This window comes from Amborella trichopoda, chromosome 3 (assembly GCF_054954075.1).
Source record: "Amborella trichopoda isolate Santa Cruz 75 chromosome 3, AtrichopodaSantaCruz75HAP2 v2.0, whole genome shotgun sequence".
Taxonomy (NCBI): Eukaryota; Viridiplantae; Streptophyta; class Magnoliopsida; order Amborellales; family Amborellaceae; genus Amborella; species Amborella trichopoda.
The window spans coordinates 59725417-59748605 of NC_142338.1; the positions used below are offsets into that span (position 1 = coordinate 59725417).

At 37.6% G+C, this 23189-nt stretch overlaps 1 protein-coding gene across 2 annotated transcripts; it reads left to right on the forward strand.

The window, feature by feature from the left end:
- The first annotated feature begins 1060 nt into the window (after positions 1-1060).
- Positions 1061-21932, forward strand: LOC18421422 (uncharacterized). Of its 2 annotated transcripts, none has more exons than XM_088861847.1 (3): positions 1061-2465; positions 9733-10040; positions 21473-21932. In XM_088861847.1, exons 1-3 carry the CDS (start codon positions 1408-1410, stop codon positions 21481-21483), a joined length of 1377 nt encoding a protein of 458 aa, XP_088717973.1. In that variant the 5' UTR covers positions 1061-1407; the 3' UTR covers positions 21484-21932. The 2 variants fall into 2 exon arrangements, with proteins under 2 accessions (XP_088717973.1, XP_006826283.1); XM_006826220.4 differs by lacking the exon at positions 21473-21932 and adding an exon at positions 20434-20988.
- Positions 21933-23189: the final 1257 nt, after the last annotated feature.

Sequence of the window (23189 nt, forward strand, 5' to 3'; positions counted from 1 at the left end):
AATAACAATTATTTTTTGGTTAGATCAATGAGGAATACATGCCTCTCTTTACCCATTTTTTAGAAATAATTAGCGGTTTTCGAATGCGTCAGTGAGAATGAAAACCTAAACCGGTAGGTCAGGCTCCAGTGATGCTACCACCACCACCTCAATACCGCGGTTACACATCGAAACAAAATTGATGCTTAATTTGTTTCTTCAAAAAATATATATAATTTTTAAAATTTAAAATTGATTTATTTTACATACTAATGCTCCCCATGTTAGAGATCATATATTCATAAAAAAACAAGTTCAAATCCATCTAAAAAATAGATTATAGAGAGGACGTGTATGTCTATTGACTCATAAAAACCACGTCCGTTATTAAAAATAAAATTTTAAATATTAAGTTGTCTAATAGTTAGATCTAACCATTTAAAATTTTGATGAGTTATATTCAATTTTGAAATAATATTTTTTAAACATATAGAGAGTACAATTATTATTATTTTTTATTGAGATTAATCTCGGGTGGGTTTGCATAAGATTGCAACCTTGAATAATCAAGTAAGGAGCATCACCTAATTTTATCATAAAATGTAATTTTGGTATAAAAGTTTATTAGGATGGCATGATAATTCAATATCATCTCCAATTATAAAATTGCAAACTCAAGAAATGGTTCAAATAAAGTGATCTATAAATACATGAAAATATGGAAAAATGAACAATCCATATAATATGTTATAAGATGCACTACTTTTGAGATTTGAAATTTTTATTTTTCTTTTCATATTAATACATCTCGATATCGAGATGATAAATTAGAGAAATTTCCAACTTCAAAACAACCTTTTACAATAAATATTTTAAGAGCACCTTAAGTTTATATTTTAAGGCTGCAACATTGTATAAACCGTTTCATTAAACTATAACCTGAAGAGGTCGCCTACCTATTTTTGAGTCCAATTAATTGTGGGATTTATCGAAGTTAGTAGTTACACAATATACTTCCGCGGGAGCATAATTGTTTTTGGCAACGCGGAATAAAAGCATTTTTGGCTGTCTCTTCCTCTCCCGCTGGTTTGAGAGCCAACCCTTTTGATATTGTTTCCTCAATCTTTCCATCGAAGGTCAGACTCCCAGAATCACATATGCAATTTTCAAAACCCTAATCCTCTGCAACATCTAAAACCCCAATTTATCCCACGCCATACCATTTTGTCTCTCACGCTCTCTCTGCTCTAATTCTTTGCAACTTCTTTGTCCCCCAGTCCTCACGTTTGCCACCTCCTTCTGTCTCTCTCTCTTTCTATCCTAGTTCTGCAACTCTGCAACATATTTTGTGCCATAATCTCGTCTCTGCAACAGATTATTTTCACACAATCACATTAGCTTACCGTTCCCCAATTTTTTCCATCCGCCATGAGTAAGAGGGATTCTTCTCAGAAGATGGCCTCTTCCTCATCATCTCACCGTAAATCTCGATGGGACAATAGTAAATCACCAGCTGATGGTCCTCAAAGTGACCGCAAAAAAGCCCCTGCTCGAGAAGAAGAAGGCCCTTCTCCTAAACCTAAACCCAACCTTAACGCTAACCCCAATCCACCACCTCCAGTTCCTGAACCCTCGTTCCCCGTTCCTCCTACCAATGAGCCGAACATTGGCTATGGCTTCCACATGTTAGAGAGGAGGACCATAGTGTTGGCAGATGGGAGTGTTCGCTCCTATTTTGCGCTTCCTCCTGATCCAAACCCTGATTTTCCTAACCTTGACCTCCATCGCTTTCCTCCTGATCGTGCAACTCTAGGGCTTGAAAGGCGTGGCCCTATAGAACCCGAGGGTTTTGATCCAGGTTTTCCAAGAAGAGAGAGTAATTTGTCCATGGGCCGTGCTTTCGACTTCCATGGCCCACTCGAAAACCTTCGAGGTCCACCGGAAAACTTCCGCGGTCCACCAGAAAACCTCCGTGGTCCAGAAAACCTCCGTGGTCCACCAGAAAACCTCCACGGTCCACATGAAAACTCCATAAAAAGGAAGTATGTGGAGGAAGAAGGTCGAGAATTAGGGTTTTCAAGGGAGGCAGGGCCATTTCCTGGTCATCTTCAAAGTGACGAGCTCTCTCGCCATCGGCACCAGCTCCTGCAATATGGAAACCCTAACCCTATGTTTGATGGTTTTCAAGCAAGCAGGTTGCCGGAATCCGGTAGCCCCTTGCCTGAATCTGGCAGGGTGAGCGAGGACATGAGGTCCTTAAAACTTCCGAGATATGATGACAAGCGTGTGGGTTCTGCTAAAGCATCAGCTAAGAACGCACGGCCCTGTGAAGCTGTGGTGCTGAAGCGATTGCCAGATGTGAACCAGGATGCCCTTCAAAAGGCATTCCTTAGGTTTGTTAAGACGCTTAATGAGAACCCATCACAGAAGAAGAATTATTTGGAGGATGGGAAGTCGGGCAGTCTCCATTGCCTCGTTTGTGGAAGGTTTGTTGGTCGATTGATCCGGGATTTTCATGATGAATTAAGATATAGATTCTAGTATCATACACATACTCTTAGACGTTCTCATTTCTTCCCTTCATTTTTAGGGATGTTAGGTTGGTTTTAGGAGGGTTGATTTAGAGGTCCAAGACTGTGTGAATGTTAGGCGTTCCTTTGATATGAAAAAACATTTTTTTTTTAATTTTTAATTTATTTTATAAGAAGCCGCAGTAAAAATTACCAGGGTTTATTTTATATTTTTATTTTGTTGGTTGGGTATCATAGATTGGTTTCTTGTTTTTTTCTTTTGTTGGGTTCCTTAAGGTCCTCGCTTGTATGAATGATAGGTCCATTTATAAAAGTTTTAACTTTTTGAGATACTAGAAGCAAGAATGTTGGGGCCTTTCTTCTTGGTTTGTTATCTAGGTTATCTTGGTCTTTATATGGGGTGAATTTCCAGATTTGTTGGGTTTCTCAAGGTCTCAGATGGTATACATGGTAAGATATTAGATTGGAAAAAATGGGTTTTTTTCCCATAGAGAAAACACATTCACCCATCCTGTAACCCCTATTTGCCACATCATTGGAGGTTGCCAGCTCTGTGTCACGCCATCCTTAATATAAAAGCCATAAAAATGAAGTTGGTTGTAGGCTTTTTTTTTTCCCCTTTAGTTCATAGCTGGTATATATATACTAGGTGATGATAGTCTTGATAATAATAATCCCAATAATTTCATTTGGATCAAAATGTCTCTCTCCTTGTTTTTTTTCCTCTGTAAGTGGAGTTCAATTATTAACTCCTACTTGTTGGCGAGACAGTTAGTTAAAATGGGAGATGTCTTAAAATTTAACCTCTTTTACTTCAATGTCTCAAACTAGAACTATTTCTGAGCTGAAATTTTCTGCACATCAACTAGACTCACATTCCTTGCAGTGGTCAAAATTTCACAGACGAAGTACCTTCGTCAAGAACCAGCTTTTATGAGTCCCATGTTTTACATTGCCTGCAAAACAGCAACAAACTTGACAACTTCGAGTTTAGAGAAGGAAACCAATATCTTGTGCCATTGGACAGTCCCAAAAACCTTCTAGGGTCATGGACCTACAAAACAGGAGGTTCAAGGCAGAGCTTATTTTGACTTAAGGTCAGTATTCCCACTTTATTTGGTGGTTAACCGAGTATGATGTCAGAGAGTTCTCTTGACAAAACCGGAAGATACTGCCCACATTGGTATCAGTTGTTCATCTCATAATGTGGGTTCATCACACCGCTATACAACTTCTAGGCTATCCAGTGTCCTTTGATGATCCTAGAAACAAGAGTCACATGATCCTCTAACTCCTCGTTGATCCTTTAAGGGACAAGTGACATCTCCTTGCTTCATGAAAGTCACTCTTGCACAACATATCATTCGTCTTGTCATAATAGTGATCTTTGGTATCCTCCCCAATGGGATTACCAGCTCTGGAGTCTGGACTAACCACCTTTCTCAGAGTTCTTTTGTCCTTTTGATGACTAAAGGTTCAAGGCACTGCTCTATTTGGCTTGTTAGTAGAGCCTTCCTTTGTGGGGGCTTCTGCCTTGTGGAGCTTCTACTGTGGGAACTTTTGCTCTGAGAGTTCTGTTGTGGGAGCCTCTTTTGTGAGAGTTCCGCTGTGGGAGCTTCTTTTGTGAGAGTTCTGCTGTGGGAGCTTCTTCAGTGTGAGCTTCTGTTGTGAGAGCTTCTGCAAGAGCGTTCCCACATGTTTTATGCGAGAGCTTCTTCTATGAGAGCATTACTTCAGTGAGCGCTTCACTTCTTACGTGGGGGTGCAAGGTAGTGAAACACACTTAGTCTCTCTTTCTCTATACATATCTAACATAGCTGCCGATCCGAAATTTCCCACAATTAGGTCTGAAACCAAGTTAAATGAAAGCTATATTTTACACAAGGAAAACTTATGTGCTTTTTATGAATCTTTCACCATTACATCTTGTGGACCTAACCAAGGCCACTCTTAGCCTATGCCTTAAAGTTAAGGTCACAAGATCATTCTCCCCTTGGCTATAGGTGGTTGTCTTCTGCATTCAAATGCATGAGGACCATTGGTCCTATCCTGGACTTAGGCAAGTCAGTGACAACATAACATCCACTCTTCCAATTTGTCTGGAAATGAGTTTGACAGAGCCCTCAGGCACGAGCCCTGATTCAGGTATATCCAGTAATAGATTGCTCGGGCTGTTCCTTGAAGTATACCAACAATACTTGGGATATGTTTGAAACACTCTTTGCTTCTGGCTTCATCCGCCTGTCGCCAAGTCTTAACTCAAAAAATGATAGGAATGTGACATTTTTTTTATGCCATATGTAATATGGATATAAGAGAATTCTCAATTGGTTCGATCATGCACTTATAGCAAAATTTATGTTGACTTAGAGATTCATTTGATGCGATTTGTACTTGGTGTTGCTTGGGATTTTTGTGCTTGCTTTTCTGACCACCAAGTAATGGCTACCAGAACTTTGCAATTTAAGTATAGTGTCGAGGAATCCTTCCTCTGAGTGTTTAGCAGTCGAAAAAAATTATCTCTATTAGTTTTTAACTGATTGTGCTGTCTGAGCCATTCATCTGTCTTAGAAGAATTCCTCTTCCTTGGTATTGCATGTTCCTACAGCTACCATATTCTGTTCGACTAGGTAGAGTGACACACATGGCATGGAGGATTCAATGATGACAATCTAATTGTGCTTTAGGGCTGAGGAATTCATCTTGCATTCATGAAATTTTTTTCATTATATTTGTGTTCTTCATTTCTTCCATTGTAGGTACTCCTGGAATGGATGGTTCAGGACTTTGATGAAGACATGCTAAAGATATTGCATGAAACTTCTTACCGGTTTCTTGTTTGATTCTCTTCTACTTTGCCATTGTTTTAAATGGCAATTTATTTGCGTATGTGTTAATGTGTGTATTGCCCCATTTTCCTTTTGAGAAATGGATGTGGACCTTAATTGCCAATATTGAAGTGCTTTCTAGAGGAAGCACAAGCACTGTCGATGATTGTTGCAGGTTGTGGAATGACTTTGTCCTGTATAGTGCTTTTTTTGTTTGCATTGTAAGATTTCAAGCTGCAGACATGGATCATGGCAGCCTGTGTGGAATGACTCTAAACTATATAGTGCTTTTTTTGTTTGCATTGTAAGATTTCAAGCTGCAGACTTGGATCCATTTAGATAAGATTTGTGGTGACTTGTAAACATAGATTTCATGGTATAGTAATTGATTTGTATTTTTAATGAATTGTTATGGTTTTTAGTGAGCTTCTAATTTTTCCAAATCATGTGTTAATGATAGCAAGGTCTTCCAGCTGGGATTTGTTGTTGTCTAGAACTCAATTGCAAAATTTGCAGTTCTTTCCAGAGAGAACACCATCTAGAATTGCTGTATCTTGTGTTCTATAATTTTTAGTAGTATGTGGCATGGTTTTCTTTGTTTCATCACATTGGAAATTTCAAGCTTCTAGCTTGAATCCATTTAATAAGATTTGTTTTGGCTGTTGTAATAGTATCCATGGCACGTAGTTTTTGGTTTGTCTTCTCAATGTTCTATTGTGATATGGTTTCATTCTTGTGTTGTTACCTTTCACGAAGTTATTCCCATGCTATTTGCTTCCATGCAATGGCATAAGAGGATTCACTTGTTTGCTAATGCTGAGCTCCTTTATGGAGCGTGCATATCTATTATTGAGAGCTCAAAATGAAGTGGACCGACTTCCTTTTTGATGCAAACATAAGTTGTCTAGAGTTGTGATCTCTATTAGGAACCTGGTGTGCAGGGCCTCAGGATGTATTTTTTTTTTTTGACATGTATGCAAATATATGTAATTATGCGTGCTTTGAGTTTTCTCAGTCAGATTACATCATCATCATCATTAGAGCCTTTTCCCAACTAATTGGGGTCGGCTACACCAATCCTGGTCCACCATTTTGCTCTTATAAGGACCATACCTTCATTGAGGCCATAAATCCTCATATATTTTCTCACTACTTTTAACCATGTCTTTTTTGGCCTACCCCTTCTCTTTTTTGAACCTTCCACTTGAACTAACTTGAACCTCCCAACAAATGCTGTATTGGGTCTGCGCTGCAGCATATGGCCAACCCACATAAGTTTACTTTTTATCGTTTTATTTTCTATTGGTGCCACACCTAAATTATCTTGAAAGTATTCATTTTGAATTCTATCCCTTCTTGTCTTGCCACACATCCATCTCAACATTCTCATCTCAGCTACATTCATTCTTTGGGTATGTTATTTCTTGACCGCCCAAGACTTCGCCCCATAAAGCAAAGTTGGTCTCACAACTGTCCTATTGAACTTGCCCATCATCTTCATTGGTATGCGCCGATCACATAAAACTCCTATTACACATCTTCAGTTCGCCCTCCCAGCCCTAATTATATGTGCGACATCTTCGTCAACCTCTCCATTTTCTTGGATTATTAATCCAAGATATCGAAAGTTCACTCTTTTTAGTATTTATTTGCTGTTAATCTTATTCATAGTCTCCATTCTATTTCATATATTCTGTCTTAGTCTAGCTAATTTTAAAACCTTTAAATTCTAGAACATCCCTCGAAAGTTCTAATGTTGATGCCGTTTCGGGTCTAATCGATCAAAATTATGTCGTCCACAAAGAACATACACCACGGTATCTCATCTTGTAGGTGCCTAGTTAAGTCGTCTATAATTAAGATAAAGAGTTATGAGTTCAATGTTGACTCTTGATGTAGACCGATTGTCACTGAAACCTCACTCGTCTCTCCAGTAGTTATTCGCACATTAGGTTGTGCTCCCACATACATGTTTCTCACTAAGTCGATGTAGTGTCTGGAGACTTCTTTCGTTCCAACACCTACTAGATCAAATCTCGAGGTACTCTATCATAAGCTTTCTCTAGATCAATAAAGACCATGTGGAGGCCTTCTCCTTTCGCCTTAAACTTCTCAGTCAGTTGCCTAAGTAGGAAAATAGCCTTATTTGTTGACCTCCTTAGCATAAAACCGAATTAGTTTTTTGATCCACTGATTTTATGCCTTAGTCATTGCTTAATCATTCTTTCCCACAGCTTCATACTGTGGCTCATAAGTTGGATCCCTCGATAGTTTGCACAAATATGTATGTCTCATTTATTCTTGTAAATAGGTACCACGATACTTTTCTTTCATTCATCTAGCATTTTATTTGTCTGAATTAGATTACATATATGGTGTTAATTACATTGTACTTGTACTTTTTTGTAAAATGCAATGTGATATTCTTTTTTAGGGGATAGGACCTGAGGTATGAGCAGGGGCTATGCTTCCTGTATATCCATGATGTCTTTATTAGATAATCAGACATGTGATGCCTTAAGAGTTATATGTTTTGCCTTCTCTGCTCTCATTCTGACTTTTTCCTCCGGTATCATTTTTCTTCTTTAAATTTACCTTTTTGATCAATGGGTGTCATTTGCTGGTTGGAACTAATTTCTTGTTTACTACTGAAAATTTTGGAGTGTGGTCATATTATGCTAAGAAACTGATCTCTTTGACCGTGTTGTTACCTGACAATGGCCAGGATGATTTGAAAAATTTCTACTAAGAGGTCACTATTGTTGAAACAATAGGACCTTGCATATGTTTGCCTTATTTGAACTTCAAAAGTTAATGGTCCTAATTACCAGTAAATTGGGCCTTCTTCTCTCTACCAGCAGCCTGACCTTTCATGGTCACTGCATTTATGCAAGGGAATTGTGAATGCAGGGAATAGTTTTCCATTTGCTTAGGAGGAAGACTTCGTGCAAGATCTCATTACCTTTCCCAGTTCTGTCGTATGTCTACATGTGGGCATGGCACGCTTGCGCTTGTGTGTGTTAGGATTTTGCTATGCTATTCCATGATAGAGCCTTTTTTTGCTGGATGGTTGCGGCTTGTTATTTTAGTTGTGGACTGCATTCTTGTTAGAAGCACGTGTTCCATTAATGATCAAAGAAAAAGTCTGTGTTCCATTAATGATCAAAGAAAAAGTCTGTGTTCCATTAATGTAGGCTTTCCTTGGTTGTTTTGATTGTTTGGATTTGTAGTGTGATAGAGGTGCATCTTATGTTGAAAGCAAGGAAGCTCCTCGTATTGCAATTAATTATGTTTATCTAGGTATGATTAATATCGTGAAACAAAATGGAATGTGCTTCACACATTCTATATCAATCATCGTTGTTGCTATTCATAGTGAAGTGTCAATGGAAGGGATCTGCTTATGTGCAATGAGTACCTAAAATATGCGGGGTTGTGGTTACACTTTCATGTTTTTTGGTTAAGGTGGTTGTTTACTATCATAAATTTGAGTAGTATTATTATTAGTCACACAGAGACTGGTGATGGTGGTGTTGTCAGCAGTGTGCCCTTTGTTCTTCATATTATGAAGCTAATATGTCCTGTATTATGAGGCTAATATGTCGTGCCTGTTAGGTCAAGCACAGCCAGTATGTATTCCTATAGGAGGCATGTCCTTGTAGCGAACGTTTAATTTGGAAATTCTGAATTAACTTTATAGACAAACTCATTGGTGTTTGTTTGTTGAAACAATTGGCAATGGTGTGTGGGAACAATTAAAAAGAAAAGAATTTGGATGATGTGCTATAGTTGTTTCTCATGTCCAATTTAATGGTGATGGTGGTGCATTTTCGTATCGTGATTTTTTATAGGCAATTTGAAAGAATTACTTTTGGATATCTGTTGCTCATTTCAAGTCCCTCTGACCTTTTCATTTGTAATGGTTTCTTCTAGCTTCTATCACGTCAATGTTTTTTCAGTAGCTTTAGCTGAATACATTTTTCCTTATTTCACCATGTTCTATATTTAAGCTTTTGTTTCTGTCTTACTTATATTAAAGCCATAGCAATTCTAAAATTAGCTCCGAGGATAAAATGCTGGACATATTTATTATTTGTTTTGGTTGCTTTCTGTGGATGAATTAGTAATTCCTATTTAATCCTTGAGTATTTTTTATTTATTTTGAGTGCTGAATCTGAGAGTTTCCTGATAACCTGATAGTTTTCTCTTATGGATTGCGAGGTTTGTTAATTTATTATTGCTCGTTAGAATAGCTTGAAATTGTAGTTTGTATATTTCCTTAGCATATATTTTTCCTTCATTAGTGATACAGATACTCTTGCTTCTTCTTGTGTTGATGATTGAGTAGAACGATGTTCTGAACCTTGTGTTTTTTTTTGCTCTCCAAATTGCAGGAATTCAAAAGAATTTTCCGATGTACATAGCCTTATCATGCATGCCTACCATATGCAGAACGTGGATGTTCGGACGGATCACCTTGCCTTTCACAAGGCCTTGTGTGTTCTTATGGGTTGGAACTACGCCAAAGTACCAGAGAATTCAAAGGCGTACCAGACTTTCTCTACTGATGAAGCAACTGCAAATAAGGAGGACCATATCATCTGGCCCCCAATTGTTATAATTCATAATACCAATTATGGAAGGAGAAAGGACGGTAGAATAGAGGGTATGGGTAACAAAGAAATGGACACCAAACTTAAAGGTAAAATAAGTTCCTATATCCATTTTAGTATGATGTTGAAGTCCTCATTTAATTAGGTGATTCAGTATTGGATTTTTCTTGTCAATGGTCTGAGGGGTTTGAGCTGATTTGCATTTCCAGTTGTAAGTAGCTGTTTGATATGCCATTTGTAATTTAATCTGTTTGAAATTGCTGTCACAATGGTTAATGTTGGAGGTAGTGTTTTGAAACACGGACCTACCTGCCAAACCGGTCATTGAATGAACCATTCAGGATAGGTTGAATGGTATTGGAACCTGTCTGTTCTCTGGAGTAAATTTCTATGGAAACCACAAAAAAAAATAAAAAAGGAAAAAAGAAAGAAAAGAAAAACTGGTTGTACTCGGACCGGTCATCATCGGTTTTGAGCTGGCTTGGGCAGTTCCGAGCTGGTTTGCCGGTTTTAAAACATTGATTGGAGGTTTAAGGTAATGAATGGATTTGTGGACTTGGGAATTTTCCTTTACATTCATGGTGCTGAAGCAATAGATCCATGGTGGTAGGATATGTTTTCTTACCTTATAAAAGTTCTACACATGAATCATACAGCATTTGGGGTGTCATTCAAGCAAGTTTAATACTTTGTATGTGTTATGTGCTTGTTTTGTAGTATATAGTGAATACAGTTTTCAGAGGGCACAATTTTTAACCCAGATGCCCATTTCTGCAGTCCAAATTTCAAATCTCATTTTGAATGTCTTCAGGGCCTACATGTTTCAAATTGTGGTTGAAAGCCTAATGGTGAATTTAGTGATGAAGTTTAGGTTTAATTGGCCTAAGTTTATCTAGCGGTTCTTATTCCATTTTTTTTGTTTTTTGTTTTCTTGTTTTTGGTCCTGGTTGTCTAGGTCTCCTTTTTTTGTAACTGGAGACTCGGTTATCTACTTGTTTGAGTTTCCCTCTTTTGGTATTGGAGTCTTGGTCAAGTTAGGGTTTCTTGTAAATTGTTATACGGGCTAAGGTTGGAATAGATCTTGATGTATTGTAAATTCTGTAAGGAGACAATGTCCATTCATATCTTCGAGTAGAATTTGATTTTTATTGAGCTTTAATGGCATCAATTCCACAGCCCCTTGTGCGGATTTTGTGAAACTGTAGCTATTGCATGGTGCTAGTTCCATAGTAAACTAGGTCCTTTTTCTCCCCTTTCTGGACCTAACTTTGTTTGGCCATAATTCCATACAAAATTACGCCCTTTCTTTTTTTATTTACATTCATGCCCCTCTTTCCCTGCATACCTTTTCTTCGCACTTCCTATAAATCATCCTTTATCTTTCTCTCTCTTGCAAGTGTCAATCGTCCGCTCTCCCTCCTTCCCTCCCAATCCCACATCCCCCCCCCCCCAAAAAAAAAAAAGACACCATGTCCCCATGCAATAGCCATCATTCCATGTCTCTGTGAACTTTGTGCCACCCTCCACAAACCCTCGTCTTCGGAATCAGCCACCCCCCCATCTATGACATCATCCTTCCACCCAAATTAGCATGATCCTTCTCATTAAACAAACCTTAGCCATCCATTACCATTTGTGCCGTATTCCATTCGACAAGTGATTTGCTTTCCTCCATAGTACCCATAGTTTACCCTTTCAATCCACCCCTTACTCGCATAACCTAACCCTACCCCTACCCCTAGTCCCCAGTCCCCATGATTCCTGTTTCCCTAAACTTAGCTCTAGTTTTGTGGGATCTCTTCGGTCCCATATCAATATAGTGTGCCCTAAGTCTCAGGATGCAATTGATTAGTGTTATTTGTTTCAGCAATTTTTTTAATTGAGTCGCCGTTATTCTGACTAAAGTTTTGGGATGATATTTAAATTAATAAAAATATATTGTTTTGTGAGATTTTAGTTTATAATTGGCCATTAATCGAGGCAAATAGATTTGGACCGTAGTAATTTGTTTAGCTGAATTGGATTGGTCTGAGTCAGTTGCCTTTACTTTTGGTTTTTTGGCCAAGTTGTCTTGTTTTTTTCTTCATCATATTAAAGGTGGGAATGGAGGGGTGGGACGTTATGTTGAGACATAAGCCGCCGAACCACTGATGCCCCAACCCCATTCCCTGGGCCAGGTTGTTGTTGTTGTTCCTACTACTAGTGGCGGCTGCTGCTGCTACTGCTACTGCTATCACCATCTTCATTATTATTATTATTATTGTTTTGGATTTTTGGTAGTTTAGCTTTTAAATTTGTGCGACATACTTCATTTTTTGAGGTTCAAACCTATGGCCACCGTATTATAGATCAGCTATAACACTAATGGAACTAGTGCCTGGGGATCCTGGACTTGTTTATTTCAATGGCTGAACTCTTCGTATTGGTTTGGGACATTACTTAGCTTGTGACAGTATTCCAGATGGGTGGTGTGGTTTTCAGAGAAATCATCGTAACGTCTAAGTGGTAAGCCCCCACCAAGAAGCGTGTTCTCCTATTCCTACGTTAAGAGGCTTGGACAAGTCGTCACTGGTTGTGCAATGTTCTTTGACTTCGTGGAAGTTTGGGTTCTGTTAGTGATTTAATGATAAGTCATGTGCCTATAACATATCCCTTAAAAGGGTTATGGCGATTTTCATCTTATGGATTGAGGAGACATATGGATTTTTGTATGCTTTTTTTTTAGTGGCATAAAAGGCCTGAACGTTGTTGCTTTGTTTTTTTTTTTTTTTTAACTTAGTAATCTCGGTTTCCAGATACTTCTCACATATTTTTAGTATACATGATGTGGGCGTGATGTTCACATCCTTTGTACCTTGTGGTTACTGAAATCAATGTTATTTGCTCAGGTTCATGTCTTGTGTACATGATTCTTCTACCTGATACCCATGTTTGCTTCATCCTTGTAATTGTGGTGGTCTTTGTGTGGTGGTTTGATAGATTTGTATTTCTGGCCTTTTTGTTTGCTTGAGCCTCGTCAACTGGCTTTGTGAGGAGCATCGCTCTGTGGAAACTATTACCCAGATTAGGATTTCTGCTAGTTTTGTGGAGGTTTAGGGCTATTTCATTATGTGGCTTTCTGTACCCCTATGTAAGTTTCGTTAGAATGATGTGAATATGCATGTTTCTCTATTTACTCAAATAATTGCTCAGGTAGGGTGCAACAACTATTCATTTTTTTCTGATGGTTCTAATAGTGGTATTAGTTCAATGGTATCTTTTTTTTCTTTTTGAGCCATATAATGTACATGGCATTATATCTGACCTCCGCCATCTATATTACTATCCTTTCTGGGTAGAACTCCATCAAAATGTACATGACATTTCTATGCTTTCTGTGCTTTACTTGGAGTATGTCTGGGTTATTCTCTTGGTTAGAGAAACATTGTGCAGTGTGTAGACTGTGCCTTTTGACTTAAGAATTTACTAGTGGATTTGCATGTATAAAACTATAAGCAGCTGATGTCGCAACGTGCATAGTTGGCAATGTATCGCTAAGTCCTTGCTTTCTATTTGAACTTTGAACTTTTGAATGTGGATCCCTTGAAGCGCCTGGAAGTGGGATGCCCAGGTGGCACTTTCCCACCGGTCAAGTCCTTTAAGCATCTTTGATGTGCAACTCCACTTGGCCATTTATGGATTAATACTGGCATTGAATTGGTGAACTGGCACTGTTTGCTGATCTCTCTATATTTGTACCCAAAAAAAACCTTTATTCGAGGCATTGAGAATCTATTGGATAAGCTGCCCTTAATGTTCATGATGTGTTACCTTTTTTTTTTTTTCCCTTGTTTACATTTCTTACAACCTATATATACCATGGGAATTGACACACTAGTCACAATGTGTCACTGCTATTCCTCCAAGAGATATTTCATATCTCTAGATGCCTATGTGGAGAGAGTCTCTCTCATGGTCTTCTTGGCTGACCGTATTATATATGGTTAACATTTCCGATTAGTATCTTTGTGTGACTCACAGTTTTATCAGGCCATGCAGTGTGACAGCTTTAATTATAAAAAAAGAAAAACCTATATATACTCTTGGTTGCGTACTATTTACACTCTTTACATGTTCCTTTTTTTAATTATCTTTATTTCTTGTCAGCTGAGTTATTTTGGTCTTGACTCATTAACCGCTGAGTTAAATCTGCTTGTGGTTGAATGTTTTCCATTTCTTTCTAAGGTTAAAATCTGGGATTCAGACCAAATACCATGGTTTTAGCTCCGTTGTTCCTTAACATTAAGGTATGATGCAGGAATGATCCTTATGGGAGAATGGGGCATTTGGTTGAGCATGCCTCAACTAGTGGTTGTTATCCTGGGATTTTGATTTTCCATGGATTATCTTGGTTTTCTTTGTAGTTGGTCTTCAGAGTATTTGCTGTTTTTCCCCTTCGTTTCGAAATTTGGGAATGTAGATGTCTAAGGTGTATGGCCTACTTGATTTGTTGATTGCCTACGATTGAGCACTGGAATACTTATCTTGGTTGTTTGGGAGAAGAAACAGTTGTTGAGATCTGGAATAGCTAGATTATATACGATTCCACATGCTTCTAATCGTTGGTATCGTTAGTTTCATTGCTGGTGTATTTTCAATCTTATGTATATGAATGTGTGTATTATTGTTTCCAATGGATCGACTCGAGTTGAAATAAGGTTTAAAATTTTTATTCGTTTCTCTAAATGTGTTCTGAAATTTGGAAACTGGCTCAAATGGGGCGAGTTTTCTGACTGGCATTCATGGAATAATGCACAACTGATTGGATACTGGTGTTCTAATACTGATTAATTTTTGGTAATGGGGGCAAGTGAGCAGTGTTTGTTGATTTATATTGTCCCTTAAGTAGTTCATTTAGTGCTAAACTGATAAAAGTCAGTATCTTAGCGATAATTGTGTGGCTTAGAATATGTTACATTGTTTCAAAGAACTGCAGTGGGCCAACTTACACATCAGTGGTTAAAAACATTGTGGTGGGTAAAAGTTGTTTATCTGTATCTGTGTACCTTCCTCATCTTGGTTGCATCTGTGCAAATCCCCATAAAATAAAGCTCTCTTCTATAATTATTGTGATTATAACTGTTTTTGAGTGATCAAAATTGTTACCAGTAAATTCCTTGTACAAAATTGCATTCAGTTGAAGGATCCACTTGTGTATATCTTTCTAAATATCTAAATATTAACTTTGAGAAATTTTTTGTTCATCCTATTTTGTAAGTGTGTCAGTTACCTTATTTGCCTCCTCTACTGATGGAGAAAGGAGATCTCTAAGTTACTGGCTAGTTAAAAAAATTTGGGGCAGCCTCCATGGTGTCTCTTTCTCAGAAGGGCTTGTTTGTCAACAACATTTGCAGTGGTCTCTCTTCTATATTTTACCCTTGTTTTCTTTTCATGGTATTACACTCAAAATATTATCAACTTTAACATTGGATGAATTCTGGTTGTGTAGACGACTAGACATTTGATTCATTTTATAAATTTTTAGCTGGCTTGCTTCAGTATCAAGCAGTTTTGCTTAATAAATTGTTAGATTCTAGAGTCTGGACCTACCTTATTAATTTCAATGATTCTAGAATCTTATCCTTGCTGATTTATTGCAATTTTTCTTTTCGTAGTTTTCGGAACTTCAAATTGTAGACTGGTTCTTGACGGTGATGGGAGCTTACATGATTTCATCATGTTATGTAATATATGTCGTTTTCTATACACGGTTGGGATTTTCTTAAAACCAAAGGTGATCAGATTAGCTGGTTTCTTCGTGATGCTTATTGAACCAGACACTTGTTAGAGTGCCTAAGCATTTATATTTGTACTGATCTTATAGGTAGCCAATATATGAAAGCTATTATTCAAAGTATGGAGCAGAGAACAATAGTTACTGAAGTAGAATGGGTTAGCTATGGATACTGTTGGAGGTCTTTCATTTTTTTTGGATGAAATGTCAGAGTTTTTGCTTGGGAGACCCACAGATTTGAGTAGCTTATTATTGGTCTTGTAAGTTTTGTTGTGCCTGGAATGATCTTTTGATGACGGCAGTGTTACATGGACACCAACATGAGAGTTGGTATTGAACACATGTCACAATTGTGTAGTACTTTGCCCAAAAATGCAATTTGACATTACATGTTTGTACAATTATTAGTAGCAGAACCCACCAATGTTCTATCTTACATATTATAATTTCCTTGTTAGTGGTAGAGCATACCAATGTTCTGCAAGCAAGTCCTCGAGTATAAATTCAGGGTTGAAGTTTTCCAATATTTTATACATGATGTCACAATTATGTAGTACTTTGCCCAAAAATGCAATATGGGATTGCATGTCTGTACAATTATTAGTGGCAGAACACACCAATGTTCTATCTTACATATTATAATTTTCTTTTCAGTTGTAGAGCGTGCCAATATTCTGCAAGCAGGTCTTGTAAGTTTTCCAATATTTTATAATGCCTACACATGCTGACATTCAATACCTGAACAGAGCTGGAGTGTCAGGCTAACTCTCGATGGTGTGGTTAAAAATGTTGGCTGTTCTTACTGCTAATGCTTGTCCAGCGACTAATTTAATTTCCTGCTAATGCTTGTCCTTGTGTAGTGACATTGCTTGTCCAGTGACTAGTTTAATTTTCTCTAATATGCCTTTTGTGTTACCCCTTACTGTTTGTGATTCCGGGCCTTAAATCTGAGCCTATTCTCTCATATTCCTGTAAACTTCTAGTTGAAGCTTACATGATGTCATCATTCTACTCGATATACGGTCATATGCTATACATGATGTCTGTACAATTATTAGTGGCAGAACACACCAATGTTCTATCTTACATATTATAATTTCCTTGTTAGTGGTAGAACATGCCAATGTTCTGCAAGCAAGTCCTTGAGTATATATTCAGGGTTGGAGTTTTACAAGATTTTTATGCATCCTCTTGTCTGGAGGTGGTCAACGCATGCTAACATGCAATACCTGCACAGAGCTGGAGTGTCAGGGTAACTCTAGATGGTGTGGTTAAAAATGTTGGCTGTTCTAACTGCTAATGCTTGTCCAGTGACTAGTTTAATGTTCTGCTAATGCTTGTCATTGTGCAGTGACATTGCTTGTCTAGTGACTAGTTTAATTTTCTCTAATATGTTTTTTGTGTTAACCCTTATTGCTTGTGATTCCGGGCCTTAAATCTGAGCCTATTCTCTCATATTCCTGTAAACTTCAAATTGAAGCTTACAATATGTCATCATTCTACTCGATATACATTCATATTCTATATACCGTTCCTAAAACCCAACCTGACCAGATTTTCTGGTTTCTTCGCTGTTCTTGTTGAGCCAGACACTTGTTTGCAAGGCCTATGCTTTTGTATATTTACTAAATTTGTATAAGTGACCATCATTTTTTTTTCATCATCATCATCATCAGAGTCTTTTTACAGCTATTTGGGGTTGGCAATATTAATACTGGTCCGTCATTCTGCTTAATCAAAGGCAATACGCTTAGTGAGGCCATAGGTCCCCATATCTTTGTTCATTACTTCCAATCATGTCTTTTTGGGCCTACCATTTGACTTTTTGAACCTTCCACTTGAAGTAATTTGTACCTCGTAACAGTTGTTGTACTGGGTCTGGTTGCACACGGCTAACCCACTGAAGTTTACTTTCTCTTATCTTATCACCTATTGGAGCCACACCTAACTTCTGCTGAATGTATTCATTTCAAATTATGTTACTTCTTGTCTTGCCGTTCATCCATCCCAACATCCTCATCTCAGCTACACTTATCCTATGGGTATGTTATTTCTTGACTGTCCAACATTCTGACCCGTAAAGCAAAGATGGTATCACAACTGTCCTATAATATTATCCCCTTTAGCTTCATTGTTATGCGGCGATTATATAAACTTTGGTCGTACATCTCCATTTCACCCACTCAACTCTAATTCCATTTGTGACATCTTCTTCAATCTCTCCATTTTCTTGGATTATCGACCCAAGATATCGAAAGTACACTCTTTTTGGTATTTATTGGCCGTTAATATTAATTACTTCCTCGTCTCTACTCCTATTATTATTAAACTTGCATTCCATATGCTTTATCTTAGTCTGGCTAATTTTAAAACCTTTAGCTAGAGCATCCTTCCAAAAGTTCTTTAAATGGACACTGTTTTGGGTCTCATTGATCAAAACTATTTCGTCCGTGAAAAACATACACCACAACACCTCATTTTATAGGTGCCTAGTTAAGTTTTCCATAACTAAGACAAAAGAGTTATAGGCTCTCTGACCATTGATGTAGACCTATTGTCATTGAAAACTCACTTGTCTTTTCACTAGTTGTTCACACACTAGTTAGCACTCCGTCATATATATCTCTCACAAAATCGATGTAGTATTTGAAGACTTCATGATTCATGAAAAGTTTTACATTAGTTGCCTACCTAACACAACCCACCTCCTTTACCGGGTCTTGGGATGGGTTAAGGGAAAGTTTAAGGTCAGAGAGAGCAGTTTGAGAGAGAAATAGTTTGCGTTGGCTGCCTACCTAACACAATCCACCACCTATACCCTTTTTTTTGCATAAAGGTGACAAATATATTAATTAATGGTTTATGGTTTACATAAACCCAAAAGATGTATGTGGGTGATGGCATCCCGCATGTCGGTGCTTAGAAGCATACATTAAAAATTATAAAAGAAGAAAAAACATTAAAACCTTTGCTTAGCTCTGAAAAGGGAGAGAATCAGTAAGGAATGAAAGAGAAATTTTAGAAAAGAGAAGTGATAAGAGTGGTGGGAGGGCTAGAGTACTAGAGGTTGATTGGTGAGAGAGGATTTGATTATAAAAGAAGAAAAAACATTAAAACCTTTGCTTAGCTCTGAAAAGGGAGAGAATCAGTAAGGAATGAAAGAGAAATTTTAGAAAAGAGAAGTGATAAGGGTGGTGGGAGGGCTAGAGTACTAGAGGTTGATTGGTGAGAGAGGATTTGAGAGAGAAATAATCAGAAGAGGCAGAGTTGGATAGGAGAAAGAGATAGAGTCGGAAATTGGGGGGAGAGGGAAAAGTTTCAGTGGTCTATCCTCATGCTGATGAAATACCAAACCACAAATCAGATTTTGTTATTTGTTTTTTTTGTTTTGTTTTTTTTGTTTGGAAGATTGAGAGTTAGATGGGATCAGAGATAGAGAGAGCGGACAGACGTCAGTAGGCATCCCACATGTCGGTGCTCTACCTCTAAAACAGCAAAAAGCGGAAAAACAATATACAAATAAAGTTTCAAATGGTAAAACCAGAAAACCAAGTTGCATCACGTAAAAACTACGCTTGGGTGATAGAAGATGCTATTAAGTCAAACTATGTAGTAAAGAACAGTAGTAGCTGAAGTAGCTTAGGGCAGTTATCGAAGCTGTTGTCAGAATGAGGGAGGGGATTTTTCCACAGGAAGCCTATGGATTGAGTAGATTGCTTATCATATTTTGTTGTAATTGACCTTAAAAAGTTTTAATGTGCCTGAATGATCGTTTGATGAGGGCAGTGTTACATGGATGCAAACACAGTGTTGGCATCCGACATGTCTTTACCCAAAAAATTCTGTTACAATAAGACATGTCCACTTGAATTTATTATTTTATATATTAAATTGAACAGACAAAACACTAGATGAGGGAGCCAAACCCTTGGTTGTTCTATCTCTTGTCAAAAGAGACATTTGTTGGTCACCCATGCTATGCAATGACATTGTATAAGGAGTTTTTAGAGTTTCACCTCTGATATGTCATTTGTGTTAGTCCTAACTGTTTGAGAACAAACAGTTTATTCTGGGCTTCAAATTCCAAACCTATTCTCCTAGATTCCTTGTGAAGCTGTTCTCAAGCCATTTACCAGAGATGTGAGTTGTCATGCTAGATAGTATATATGATATTTGTCTCTTGATTTGTGTTCTGGAATTTTTTGATGTCTGGAAATTGGTGTGCTGAGTATTTCACTGTTACATGTAGGCCTTTGTTTTGGGTGAGTGGGGAAATCAGGGCTGGGATGAAGTTTGCTTATCACTAGGAGTGGATGCATGGCTTCTGTTCTTGGCTTCTACTCTTTTTGTTTTTCCTGGTAGAAATCTTTAGTTGTTTGGTTATTTCTGGCTGCCAACCATCCCTCCATGCATGTATCTATGTGTGTGTCTATATATGCACCCATCGTTGTACATGTTCCTCTCACAAGGATTGCTTTATACCAACAGTGTCTGTATTGGTCAGCTTTGTTCTCTGCCATTGTTTTTTTTTCCCGTGTGGTGTGTGTATGGAAGTATAGGTGGATGAGAGAGAGAGAGAGCGAGAGAGAGAGAGAGAGAGAGAGAGCATAATTTTTTAAGATGCTCTACGAATCCCTAGAAGCTCCCATGTATTGGTGCACCATCAACTACCAATCTTTCTTCTTTGTTTGTTTCCTATGATTTCTCAGAGCTGGGTTTTGGAGGTGGAAAGTCCAAATCAATGTATGGTAAAGAAGGGCACCTTGGCATCACAGTGGTGAAGTTTATGGCCAACCAGGCTGGCTTTAAAGAGGCAGAACGCTTGGCTGAATTCTTTGAAAGAGAGGGCCATGGTCGCAGGGGGTGGGCCCATGTTCAGTCATTGGCAACCCCTGAAGAAGATGACGAGAAGAACCCTAACCTTGTGAAAGGGGACGAGAAGACAGGCGAAAAGAAGAGGATATTATATGGATATGTTGGGACTGCTTGGGACTTGGACAAGGTGGAGTTTGACCTAAGGAAGAAGGCTATCATCAAGAGCAGGAAGAATCTTGATGTGTCTGGGGATTGATTAACTGTTTGCCTGGTTCCTCTCGCTCCCCTTTTGTTTGAAACCTGGTTCCTCTCTATTCTCTTTAATTAAAACTGAAGAATCGTTTTGTATGTTCAGAAAAAAAACTTAGAATCATTTTGGGGATCAACTTGTTGAGTCTTGTTGTGTGCTTAGTTATTTTTGCTTATATGCCAAATTTAGGCTGATACCATTATTTACTGTCTCTTGTCTCACCCCAGAGGATGCATGCCAAATTTAGGCCGATGCCACTTTTTACTCTCTCTCTCTCTCCAAATTATACTTACTGCATCCTTGGAAGTATAGATTGAACACTGGGAGCATTCACAGCTTGTGGAATCTGTAGTGTGAATTCACAGCTTGTGGAATCTTTAGTGTGAAGATCTTTACTCCATCCGTTGGACTTACACATAGATTGAATTCCTGGAGTATATGACAGCTTGTAAGATCTTCGTGTGAAAGTCTCACAAACGCACATGCTTGCATGCATAATTGATTTAATTTTTCACCAGTATCTGTCCATACACACATGTGCATGCATAATTGATTCAATTGTTCGCCTGTATGTCCTGGTTTCTTTCCTTTGTCCTGTTTTTGCAAGATTCATTTAATGTTTGGAGTTGGTTTGCTAAGAGATTGTAATTTTAGATCTCTCATATATGATTTCGGTTGGGCAGCAAGTGTATGATTCTCCTGAGGGAGTGCACTGAGTGCTCACTTCTAATTTTCCGGAGATCCATGAAGCCACACCATTTCGTCCTTTGATACTAAGAAAGCACACTCAAGATATGTGTTATTTTCTATGTTTAGTTATTTGTTATGAGATTACGTTATGAGATAATTTACTATTGGTACAAGGAGATCACAATTATCTATAACCATTCGATGTGATGTATGATAGCTTGATTGTCACAAAGTTTGAAAAAATCTTTTGATCCTAGGTAATGAAATAAGCTTAGCCACCAAATTTTACATCCAATAGTTACAGATTAATCGTGATCTCCATGTACTAAATGTAAATGGTCTCTTTTTGTTATTGTCAAGTTTTCTTGTAATATGATTTTCAAAACTATGCACAATTTTACATGTAATTTGGTTTTCTAAGCTATGGACTGACCGTCATCGATCTTGGAATCCTTCTCCATTGTTTGTGGCACCTAGAAAGGAGTCAAATTTATTAGCCGAGTATATTGGTTTACTTCTTGTCCACTCTGTGATTTTTCTCAAACTTTGTACTGCAATATGAAATTGGTGCTTGACGAAGGGTATTTAACTCGAATTGTGACGTGCTTCATGCTCTGTTTAGAAAATTTCTTCTTCACAAAAGTGCCAGTGAACACTTAATAGCGAACTATCCCCAGATTTATTAGGAACCCAAAGAGGTTCCCTACTATTATTATAGAAATAGTTATAAAAAAATACTCATCAACTACCTTTTTTAAACCATTCTGACCCCGCCTGTGTGGATTTATGGGTTTTATAAAATTAAATTAAAATACATTGGTAAAATGTCAAATAATTAATCTCTCGAGTTTAGTTTGATAAATATGCCTTGTTATCATCTTCATCATCTCTTCGTATTGTTTTTTGAAAGTCTTAAAATAAGACCAAGCTTTATTACAAATAGTAAAAGCTCACTTCAAAAGTCAATAAAAATTATAGTTTTGATGTCAGAAAACTTTGAAATCGATGAACTTGACTATGATCATTATGGTCGTGAAAAGAATTAGGATTTTGAGTCCTAAAAGTAGTATATATTGTAACACGTTATCTACATCGTCTATATCGTCTATTCGTGTTTGTGGATCTATTAGGTATGTACCATTTTTTGAAATATAAAATTCATAATTGGTTGTGGAAATATATTTTTATAGGCCTATTAAGGAATTTTGAACAAGATTTTAGGGGAAAGTTTTACTTTTGTTTTGGTACAAGTTATTTTTTATTTAAGTAGGTTTCATTCGCTTTTAGCTCTTGGATGTGAAATGCACTAGATGGAAGTGTACAACAATATTTCAAAAATTTTGTTGTGGGCTATGCCAAAATAATTATATATTCTCGATCACCTAATTTCAAATTAAGAGTTAATGATGATTGTGATCTCTCATTATATATATTTCCTTTTTTTTCTATCCACAACTTCAGTCCGAGGCATATCATTCAACTGCTAGCAAGACTTTATTGTCAGGAGTTTGCTTTTATCCTTTCTTCTCTCACCTCACCTAAATTTTATGATAAGAAGATACCAAATCCGATTTTCAGTCCCAAGCAAAACCACCTTGACCATGCAACACACACACTCTCTCTCTCTATCTCGACAATGTAACAATGGATCTCTCTCTAGCAAATTTGGCTGCTCCACCATGTAACATTGGATCTCTCTCTCTAGCAAAT